At 35.4% G+C, this 12,353-nt stretch overlaps 1 protein-coding gene across 1 annotated transcript in view; it reads right to left on the bottom strand.

The window, feature by feature from the left end:
* Window positions 1-5,347: 5,347 nt before the first annotated feature.
* The window catches only part of SCN7A (sodium voltage-gated channel alpha subunit 7), an 81,953-nt gene continuing 74,947 nt past the window's right edge, over window positions 5,348-12,353 (bottom strand). Inside the window, 4 exon segments of the mRNA XM_036023355.1 lie at window positions 5,348-7,702; window positions 9,953-10,223; window positions 10,538-10,642; window positions 11,716-11,849. Coding sequence (XP_035879248.1) covers window positions 6,669-7,702; window positions 9,953-10,223; window positions 10,538-10,642; window positions 11,716-11,849 — 1,544 coding nt within the window. The 3' untranslated portion in view covers window positions 5,348-6,668.

Below are 12,353 nucleotides of genomic sequence, written 5' to 3'. Positions count from 1 at the left end.
ACTATAGAACAATAAAATTCACCCAAATTGAACAATAGGGAGGAAAAGAATAGATTGAAAAAAAAAATGAACAGAGCCTCAGGGACCTGTGAGACAACAACAGAAGAGTCATCATTTCAGTCATTACACTCCCAGAAGGAAAGAACAAAAGAGTGGGTTGAAAGTTGTTTAAAAAGTACTGGCTGAAAATGTCCTAAATTTGGTAAAAGACACCCACCTTCAATTCTAAGAAGTTGAGTGAAGCTAAATAGAATAAATACAAAGAAGTTCAGCCAAAGACATGGGACAATTGAACACTGAGAAAACTAAAGCCAAAGAAAAGCCTTGAAAGCAGCTACAGGGAGATAATGTGTTACTTCCATGGAACACCAAATGCAAATGTCAATGGATTTCTTATCTGAAGTCATGAAAACCAGAAAGAAGGGGCACAATACTTTTCAAGTATTTTTCAAGTGCTAAAAGAAAAGAATTGTAAAGCACAAATTCTATATCCTATAAATTTCTCCTACAATAGTGAAAGAGAAATAGAAAATATTCTCAGAGGAAGAATGAAAAGAATATGTTACTGGCATACATAGTTTTTAAAAATTAACCCAATATATCAAAAATGTTATTATTTTAACATGTGATAAATATAAAAATATTACAAAGAAATAAAATATCTTAAAAATTGGCTAAACATTTTCCCAACAGAAAGAAACTGATAAAAAAAAAGAATAATGGAGGATTGGGAAGGAAGAAGAAATAATGGAAAGAACATAAAGATGGGTACATATAAAAACTTTCTTTTCCTTATGAGTTTTAAAGCGATATTTGATGATTAGAACAAAAAGTATAGGACAATCTGATTCCCATAATACTATTTAAAAATGGAGAAGAAAATGGGATCAAAATGGGGCTTCCACACTTCACTGAAGGTAGTAAAATGTTGAAATGAATAGACTGCATCATTCATATAGCTAGAGAGGCACATACATTGTTAGGTTTGTAGTAGTACTAAGAACAATCACTACCAAAAATACACAGAGATACACTTAAAAATACATAAATAAATCATGTTCAGATATTGTGTAGAGAGGCAAGAGAACAGAAGCAGAAAAATGAGACCAGAGGAAACAAATCGAAAACAAATAATAAATGGCAAGCTTAAGTGCTAACATATAAATAATTACCTCAAATGTAAATGGTCTAAGTACACCAATAAAATGTTAAGAAATGTGAAATCACTGCCTGTTGATCTAGTGATTCCAGTTATTCCACAGCTAGGATTATGCCCAAAGAATCCTGAACACCTATTCAAAAGAACCTATGCACCCAAATGTTCATAGCAGTGTTATTTATAATAGCCAAGTGCTGGAAACAACCTAAGTGCCCATCAGTAAATGAGTGGATCAAAAAACTGTGGTGTATTTACAGAATGGAATGCTATGCAGCAAGAAAAAAAAAAAAAAAACTCCTACACTTCATGACAGCATCGTTCAATTCATTGAGGACCTGGCCTAAATAGAACCAAAATGTGGAGGGTGAATTATCTCTATGTCCTTCAGCTGCGACATTCATCTTCTCTTGTTCTTGGACATTGGAGCTCTTGGTTCTTGGGCTTTCAGATTCTGGATTTATGCCCATACCCTTCCCCCTTTATAAGCTTTTGGCCTTGGACTGGGAGCTATACCATTGATTTCCCTGGTTCTCAGGGTTTCGGATTTGGACTGAATTACACCACTGGCTTTTCTTATTCTCTAGCTTGCCCATGGCATATTGGGACACATCTCAGCTTCTCTAATTATGCAAGCCAATTTCCATAATGATAATATATATAATCTCCTATTAGTTTATCATATATATGTGTAATATATTATATATATATATATATATATATATATATATATATATATATAATCTCCTGTTAGTTTATCTCTGGAAACCTTAATACCTTTTTAAGGCTAAGGAAAATAAAGGAAAACATTATTTATCTGTAAAGTACTTTGACTAGTATCTAGGAGCTGCTCAATAGATTTTTATGAAAGAAAATACAGGAGGGAGAAAAGAAAGGAAGAATGATGATGAAATTGTGCATTATTGGGGACTCTGAACTTACGGACCATTTCAAGATGTTACTTTCATGTGATCTAGACTAGAATCCAGGAATAGGGGTGTTGTGCCACCTGGATAGTTAAATAGATCAACAATTTAGCTGGAATCAAGAGAACATCCTTTGAGCTAATGTGTTGCTTTGAAGTCAATGAAGATAAAAGTTTCACTTGCAGATGAGGAGAAGAGTTGGTGTATGACTCTGACAGTTTTAGGTTACCTAACAAAAAGCTAAAAATCTCCAACTGTGGAGCTCTTTATTGACTCTAGAGTTGTAAATGCGGACCTGGGATTTATAGAAAGGAAAGATTAGGGGAAGATGGGTTCAACAACCGAATGGCAAAATGAAGCATGCCTGAGAGAGGATTCATGGTGCCCAGAGTAATTCTGCTCCAATTTCCTACTCAGTCTCTTCAGTGGAACATTTATCCCATCTTTGTTTCCTCTCTCTTATTGTTGAGCCTGAGTAGTTACAAACTGGGACCTTAGGTCTCCTCCCTGTGATGCACTCTTCTTAAATATGTCTGTTTTGAACACAGTTACCTTCTTTTCTAATAAGATTTTTTTTCATTCTTCAGAGGCCTGCATTAGTAACTTCACCTGTAATTTCCAATCAGAACCCATCATTCTTACCTGTATACATACTGCAATTTGCACCAGTGGAATAAAATTACCATCCATTATAATCAGCTGTATAGTTTTATCCCCCTGCCCCCCAGTAGTAAGTTCTTTTGTCAGATTTGTCTATGCATACATGTATGTATTCATGTATGTATGTCTACCCAGACTCTGAGTTTACCTGTAGTATCTATTAATAGCATTAAATAAATGTTGAATAAAACCTGTATAGTTATATCCTCTGTGCCTTTCCTTTTCCCAGGGGTTATATCTATTTTTAAAATTTCTCCCACAAGGGGGATACAGAGATAGAGATAGAGATATAAAGATATATAGAAATAAATACCCCTTATCTCTGTACAACAATTAAATTAATCTTAAGCTTCCTCTGTCTTTCTATCCAGATCATTTATTACTAGATAGCTATTGTACAGAGTGGTTAAATATTAAGGCTCTGAAAGGAGACCTAGTTTAGAGCAGTGGCCTGTCATTTACAAGTTCTCTGCCAATTAAAAGCTCTTATAGCCCTTCTAAGCCTAATACATTTTCATCTCTAAAATGAGACTTATCATTGCTTCATGAGTGTTGTGATGGAGAGCCTATGCCCAATGAATACTTAGCACAAGGCAAGGCATAACGGTCTGCTCAATAAGTAGTAGCTATTTTCAATATCTTTAAAACCATTTGAAGTACATTATATTTATTAGAAGACCAGACACAATTTTAAAAGTAGCAGATATTGAGAAATAGTAGCATACTAATAAGTTTTTCAGCATTATCTTCATTAGCAGTAAACATATCTAGTAAACATTATTAATACTGAAGTATATCTAGTAAACATTATTATGATTTCAATAAAAAGAATAGTTTTTACATTTTGTCAATGTGTAGGGGGTCTCTGGTAGGTTCACTAACATTAATTTTACAAAATTAAGTGAATTCAAAGGAAGCACACATTTTTCCAGTTTTGAATTTTAAGCCTGAATGAATAAGCATTAATATAAGGGTCATTTTAAAAAGTTTTTATTTATTTATTTATTTTTTTAAAGATTTTATTCATTTATCTCTAGAGAGGGAAGGGAGGGAGAAAGAGAGAGAGAGAGACAGAGAAACATCAATGTGAGGTTGCTGGGGGCTGTGGCCTGCAACCCAGGCATGTGCCCTGGCTGGGAATCGAACCTGTGACACTTTGGTTCACAGGCTGCACTCAATCCACTGAGCTATGCCAGACAGAAAAAAGTTTTTATTATTGAAAGTTGCCAATCTGACTTATCAAAAAAAATAAACAAAGCTTAATGTGGTTAACAGGTTGTATTTATTATTCTCTACAGTATTTAAAAATTAGAATATATTGTACCACTTTGTTAAAAATAATTCTTCACACAATTTTGGTAGGTTAGTGGCAAACACAGTTTACAAATAAAAGACATAGGCTTCAAACTAAAATCAGTTTGTGGTCTTAATAGAATTTACAGAAGCAAGTTAAGATTCAGTCTACATATCCAAAGCAGTTTCCACATGAAAGCATTTCCAGGGGATAGAAAACTGATAAGCTTAAATAAAGCACCAGCTGTCACCATGTCACCAGGCTAACACCGACTCCTTCTGGTCTCCATCACATACATGATGAAGCATGGGGGGAGAAAGAAAAAAAATCCTGAAATTACAGTTGCTTAGAGCATCCCCCAAAGGCATCTTGGTAAGATTAATACATTTCTGAGGAGCAAAAATAGTTAGATTATGATAGTTAAGGCTCAAGATCATGCGTTCATAATAAAACACAATTGCTAATATTTAAATGGCATTGAATGTCATACAACATATTCAAAGCTTGTCATTTAAGTCAACAGTATACATAGTTTATCATTGAACCTTTTAAGACTTTGTAGGTACATTTAAAACAATCTTCATACAAAAGGAATAAATTTCAGAATCTCAAACTATCTACAAGTTCTGTCCAGAAAGTATCCAGCCACATAAATATTAAAAAATAGACAAATTTATTGAAGAAAATGAAAGATACAAGAAACATTGTACATAGGACAATGACACCTCAGTCCCTTTCAAAGTAGGCACCTTGGGACCTCACACAATTCTCCCAATTGCCATCAGCTGCATGGCCATATTTTCCTGAATCTCATTGACAATCTGAAAGCTCTTCCCTTTCAAAGGTGATTTTAATTTTGGGAAAAGCCAGAAAACACAGGGCACCAAATCTGGGCTGTAGGGGATCTGAATAACCTGGGTGATTTGATGTTTTGCCAAAAAACTGCATGAGATGTGATGATAAGTAGACACATTGTTGTGATGAAGCTGCCAGTCACGGATGCCCATAGCTGCAGCCTTCTGAATCATCCAAATAGTTTCCAGAGGAATGTTCAAACTTAATGCAAAATTTGATGCAGATTCATTGCTCTACTCACTGAGTCATTTTGACTACAGTGGCCACACAGGACACATGCTCACTCAATGGGGTCTACCACCCCCACTGACCAGTACAGCGAAGTTGTCATTGTTCTCGCATGCACATTCCAGTCCACTCTCCTTGGCTGCCAGATTGTATCAATGGTACACAAACTGTTCCCATTAAATTAACAATGGTTGGACCTTTTCTGGACAGACCTTGTAGATGTGGCTGCATTTTTATGAACATGTCTAAAAACAACTTTGTGTCAATCTTTTATAAATAATTTCAATGGTGAAAATTAATGTTTAGGATTTTAAAGTTTTTCAGATATAAAACATTTTGGAGAGTAATTATGTGTGTAATGAGATAAAAACAAGAACTCAGAAAGACCGAGTAACCGAAAACTAACTTGTACATGTTAATGTTATATAACCCCACCAACATACTTACACTTTGATCTCCTAATTCAGAGTTCTCACAGCTTCAGTGATCATTTTCTTTCTCTATTTATAAAGAACCATAAAGTACAGCACAAAGTAGTTCAAATTGGCCACAGTTTCCCAACTAATGATCAAGACACTGAAAATCCCTAGACACGATGGCAGCCCTTGATTCTGCTAATTCATATTATGATATACGTTTGTCAGATCTTATATACTCAATGTTACTTTATGGATAAATGGTAAAAATACATCAGTTTTATGATAAGGTAAGACTTAAGACTACTAACATATTTTCTATTATATCATTTTATTAAATACACTTTTTAAAAATGTGAATAAAGAAAGTATAGGTCATAACTGATTTTCCTTTTTTCTTCTTGTTCTACAAACACGTGCAACTGAAGAGCTGACATAGCTGAAACTAGCCAGAGATGGGAAGCCAGGAATTCAAGAGCCGTGAAACAACACTAATTCCCCATACCAAAAACAGAAGAAATAAAACAGAAACAGGGCTCTGATCAATCTTTTTCAGATGTGGTTTGATTCAGCCCAAGGTCTCTGTGGCTGATCTCAAAGGCACTTTCTAAAAATAGCCCTTCCTCTTCCCCCAATTGGCATCTGTGTAGGAAAGTTCATGATTTAATGGCCTATAGCACTATACTGCTTTTTAAACACCATTCAACATTAAGAAAGAGGGGACTTGGATCCCATCAAGTTGAAGTAGACATAAAAATATACCAGGAAGACTCCTTTGCTACTAATCTCTACCCCCACGTCCCCATCCTCCAGAAGAATCACACACTGAAAATCCTATAGAGAAAACCAGCATTGGATTATCAAGTGGCATTGTAACCCACTTTCACTCACTGCAGTGATTTAAAGGGATGTCTGATTACACTGAATGCAGAGGGGTAAAACTGAATTTAACATGGAGTCTTGTGAAAGCTTAACTTCCATCAGTTGTAAACAACTGATTATTAACTGAAATCTTTACTTTCTCTAATCTTTGCTTTTATTTCTGACTTCAACTTTTAACATTTTTGAGAGATGTAAAGAAAGTGAAAAGGTGGTTAGTGGAATTAGATATGGCTTTGAATAGTGGACTTTTGCTAAGCTTTATCAGAACAGGCATCTTCTTTGGTAGCTTTATCTTCCCCATCATCATCTATCATATGAATATCTGATGTATTTTTGTCATTTTGCCTCAAACGGTAACTTTTATAAGCACGCTGAATGATGGTTGCCGAGACTGCCTCTTGCTTTCGTTTCAGAGTAGTTGTAATTGGCTCATATGTGATCTTAAAAGGGCTGGCTAACATAAACCCGGACTCTATCTCTGAAAGCATTTTCTCCATGCTCACATCTCTACCCATAACTCTCTTTGTAAAAGCTAGTAAGATATCAAGGCAATGAATTCTGTCCCCAACGGCCATCGGAAGATCCATGGCGACAAGCTGGCCCCTGTTTGGCTTTGCCATGAAAAGAGGAGGGTCCAGAGCAGCTGCAAAGTCTGAAAGCTTGCTAGAATCTATGTACTGGGTCCTGTCAGGATCAAACCTTGTCCACACCTGAAAGAATTTCCTAAAATCATCTTCACTCAGTTCCCTGGCTTTTTTTTTAGAAGCAATATTTAAAAACTCCATAACAAAAACAATGTACATGTTTACAATGATCAGCCATGATATGATGATATAACTGACAAAATAAATAATTCCAACAGAGGGATTACCACAGTCTCCTCTAACCTGAGTCCCAGGGTTAATTTTTTCAGGATCACAGGCAGACCATTTACTGTTGAAAATGGCATTGAGCATCCCGTCCCAACCAGCAAATATTGTGACTTGGAAAACACAGAGCATACTGCTGCCAAAGGTTTCAAAGTTGGACACATCGTTAATTCCAGCTTCCTTTTTAACATAGGCAAAGTTGTACATTCCAAAGATGGCATAGATGAACATGACCAAGAAGATGAGAAGACTGATGTTCAACAATGCTGGGAGGGAGAGGATCAAAGGAAGCAGCAGATCACGGAACACCTTTGGTCCTTTCCCAGGACGCAGGATGTGGATGATCCGAGAGAGAAGTATGAGTTGCACAAAGGGAGGAGGTACAAGGTAGTATCCTGCTAGAGGCAGAAATAGTTCTGGTGTGGGAAAGATAAAGCAAGAAGTAAAATTAGACAGATTCGGTGGTATTTAAAGGGATGTAAATTATTTTACATTTTATTTCATTCTATATGTTAAGATCATTTTACTCATCCTTCTCATAGAGCATTTAGCACATATTTTAAGTTTGGGTTGGCCAAATACTATGTAGCAATGCCCAGAGTATCTGGCAAAATTTGGAAGAGAATTCTTTGTACCATCATCCTGTGAGTATTATGTGTCAAGTACTTCTGGAATCACAGATGGTATGCATCTGTAATATGACTGTAGTCATTTTTTTCTAATTGTAATTAGATCAAGAAATTTAGTTCGATGCAACTTTTATTCCACACCTAATAAAGGTGTTGTGCAAATATGCAAAGATGAATAATGTGAATTCTGTCCTCAAAGCCTTTCTAATCTATAGAGGTAGACATTTAAACTAATTATAATACAAAGCAGAAAAACATGGTTGATGAATATAATTACAAAAAGTGTTTGCTAAATTGAATTTATTGGGGTGATACTGGCTAACAAAATTATACAGGTTTCAGGTGCACAATTCTACAATATATCATTTGTACTTCAATGACTCACAGATTTTAATTTAATTTACTTATTTCATAAATAATATTTGGGCCCTTAAGAGCTTTCAAGGTGAACTGAATAAGTGAGTCTTTGCCTAGAACTTTCTCCTGACAGCGGTGGGTGAATGAGGGAACTATGTGAAAGTGAGAGAGACAACTATAAAACAAGGTGAAATTATAACTACTATGAAAAGCGATGTTGCTGGAAGTCCCGGAGAGGATGTGGTGCCTTTTGAGTTCAGGAGGTGGGGGAGGGGAGAATCATATGAAGCTTCTAAATGAGATGGTATGTTTGCTGAATCTGGAAGGATTATGTCTCACATTTCTGTTGAACTTTGTTACTGTTAATGCCGGCACTCTCTCTGACGTCCTGGTGTATCTATATCCTCATCTCCACAGTGCTTTAATGACTTTCTACTCTGACTCAGATTTTCATTTCTCCATCATTTTCATAACCTCCATCATTTATTACTTCAGTCTTATACAGTGATGGCCACCTTCTGAACCCAGGCAGGAGACCTGCCTTCCGAGCTCCGAGATTCAAACAGCTTTCTCTCTGACTGTGGTTTCCTCTCTCCAGGCCTCTATTTCAGTCCCCCACTTCAGTCTCATAGGGCTCTTCAATTCTACATTCCTCTGGTACCTTCCTGTTACTCCTTTCATGTACTTTCAGTCAAGCTTCTTATACTTGCCTGTTAATAGTTCATCTACTTTGACTACTAGGTGAATGAGTGAATTTTCCAGAAGCACACCTGGGCTGACAGTTTATCCACATTTTTTACTGCTGATTACACCAAATAGTACTTGACAATAAACATTAAATGCTGTTCCTATTTTCATGGAGCTCACATTCTGTTATGTGTCTTGTAGGATGCAGACAACAAAGAAATTTTTCTCTCCTAAAACACTTCTCCTAGATTATTTGCTACCTCCAACCCAATAAGTAACTGTTTTGATTTTTTGCTTCATCTGTGAAGTTTTCTCTGCCTTCTAGTTACTGATTAGGTGTCCTCACTAATGTGCTGCTGTAACAGCCCTTCCATAATCTTATCCGATCCTTGATAGCACAGTAAAATGAACTGTTAGTTTTCTGTATCTCTTAATAAATTATAAAAATATGGCCATAAAGAAATTATGCCTAACATGTTGATCAATGAATTCTTTGCATATAGTATAATATCTATGCACAAATAGGGTAATCAAATACATTGGTTAAATAAAAGACTGAGATCTCCAGAGTAAAACTAGTGACCCATTTTTTAAAGCCTTACACTCTACTGTTGTGAAAGTTGTAAACAGTTAGAGATTAGAGGAAAGGGAAAATCATGTGAGCTTGAAAGTTCTTATCATGTTAAGATAAAGAGATACTTAGTGTCATCCTAGGAAACTAATGTAGGTTAATATACTGAAAGGGTAATTATTTACTTGGTGGTCTGTGAAGTAAAGCCTATGTATTAATTCAGACAGGATTTCTTAGTGCCTCATAACTCTCAGGCATGTGTACATGCATGAATGCAAAAATTTAAAGCATTTCTGTTGGAAATAACAAGGGTCTCTACCTCTTTTGCTGATTAAGAGGCTAGGTCTCAGGAGACATTTACTATAAGAACTTGCCTGAATTAACATTTCTACAAATGAAAATCTGACTACACAAAATCTTACCTGTAATGGAGAACACAACCACCATAAAATCAAAAATGTTCCATACAATAGTGAAATAGTTACAATGGAAAGAGATTAGCTTCAGCACACATTCTGCAGCATATAGCACAACAAAAGTGAAGTTGATCCAATAGAGGGCAGTGTCCATTTGTTCACTCTGTTCATCACTTTGTATCATAATGGTTATTGCTTGGAAGCAGATAAGAACCATAATGATGATATTAAAAACTCGACTTGTTACCAAGTCAAAGATGAATCTTCGGAACTTGTTCTGTGGGTAAAGAAAAAGGTGTAGTAGTCTTATTAATAGGATACCTAAACACATACATAGGCTTTAGATTTACAACTTTACTCCCAGCATGAATAGGAGAATAAATCAAGGCCTACGTGTTTACCAAACTAGAATTATAGCATACAGTCAAAACAAGCAAAAAGACATAAAAAGTTTTGTCAAAAAACATATTTTTAAAATTTTTGTCAAAAGTGTTTGTTGTTGACAAGTTTAAAACACATGTTTATTTAAAAGATGAATATATAAAGAGAACTTTTTTAAAAGCTTCAAAAGAAATCGACATGTTTTCTTACTCCTGGGCGAGGTGTTGATTTTAGAGAATCCTCATACATCAGCTTCTTCAGTGCATGGTATTGTTTTTTCTGCTTTCCTGTTATAAAAATATTTGAACCTCCTTGGTAAAGAAATGAAAGAAAATACATATTAATCACATTTAATCCAAATTTCACTTTATATTAAAATGCATTTTGGAAAGCTTGGCAATGATTGATTTAATCTTCTTAAAAAGTCTTAACTGCAATGAACTAAATCATAAACACACCTGACTTTCTGCAGAGAAATCCATATAAAACATACGTAGAACATACACTGGGGGCGATTGATATGTGATTATCTTTTGGTGCACTTTCCTGTGGGTAGTCAACCCTATTTAAACTTTTCAGTCTGCTGAGGCCTACCTCTTGCAGGAGAAATGGAATATCTAGAAAGGTTTACTGTATTTGACCACTGACCTCTTTAACCCCATCTGATTAGTGGGAACTTGGAGTGGTTTGTTTACAAGATTTTCCACATGGCTAAACTTGATGATACAGCTAAAGTTGTAACTTCAAAATAAAACTATTCTTTGATTTGTTAGGAGGCTTGCCTGTGCCAATTAGGTCCCTGTGGTTAGAATAAGCAGACTTTGATGACTTTTGAGGCCTTTGCAATTTGTAGAAGCCTTGAAGGGAATATTTGTGTGGAGATGGCACCAATGGGCTGTCCGATTCTGCCTCTGCATTCTCTCTTATTCACGTCAAACACTCTTATTTAGGCGACCCAATCAGAATTTATGACTCTCTCTACTTCTAGCATAAAAAGCTGCTCTAAGAAAATACCTATGCTGGTTATGATTCTGAAGGCTTTGAAAATTTCAGAGAAGAAAAAAGTGTGATTTGTTTTTCTCCAACTTCACATATTTGTGCAAATGCACAATGATTTTTTAGCATGTTATTTATGAACATACACACAGAAATATAAAATTTTTACCTTTTAAACTTGCCTGTGTATATTTGAATATAGAAAACAATGCACAGAATGAATATTTTAGTAATATTTATCAATACACAGCAACATCACTTGTTTTTTAGCTAAGTACCAAATAAAAATGACATTAAGCTGAACCCAAAACCAATGATTTGAACCAGGACATTTTTGTAAACATGTTTGATTTTCTCAGGCATTGAATGAAACAAAAACCATTTATACTTATCTTTACTTTATGCTTGTTGAAATTAGCAATAATAACACCAACCAGCATAGTCAGAGGAAGAAATAATCCAATGATAACAAAGTTAATAAAATAAATATACATGTAGAGGTTGTCTTCAAAATTAGGCTGCATATCTACCTAAAAATTAAGTTAAAAAATAAGCAAAATCAGGCATAACATAGAGGACTTACAGGGCAGTGAAAATACTCTATATGACATTGTAATGATGGGTCCATGTCATCACACATATTTCTAAACCCATAGACTGCACCACACTGAGTGAACCCAAGGTAAACTATGAACTTTGGGTACTTATTATGTAGCAATGTAGATTTACCCTTGGTAAAAAATACACCATTCTAGTGAGTGATGTTAATAATGGGGAGGGTATGCATGAGTGGAGGAAGGGGATATATGGGAAATAACCTGTACCTCTCTCTTACTTATGTTGTAAACCTAAAACTGCACTAAAAAATAAATTCTTTTTTAAAAAATATTTTATTTATTTATTTTTAGAGAGGGAAGGGAGGGAGAAAGAGAGAGAGAGAGAAAGATCAATGTGCGGTTCCTGGGGGCCGTGGCCTGCAACCCAGGCATGTGCCCTGGCTGGGAATTGAACCTGCGACACTTTGGTTCCC

This window comes from Phyllostomus discolor, chromosome 4, assembly GCF_004126475.2.
Source record: "Phyllostomus discolor isolate MPI-MPIP mPhyDis1 chromosome 4, mPhyDis1.pri.v3, whole genome shotgun sequence".
Classification (NCBI taxonomy): Eukaryota; Metazoa; Chordata; class Mammalia; order Chiroptera; family Phyllostomidae; genus Phyllostomus; species Phyllostomus discolor.
This window is presented reverse-complemented; position numbering and strand designations above follow the sequence as displayed.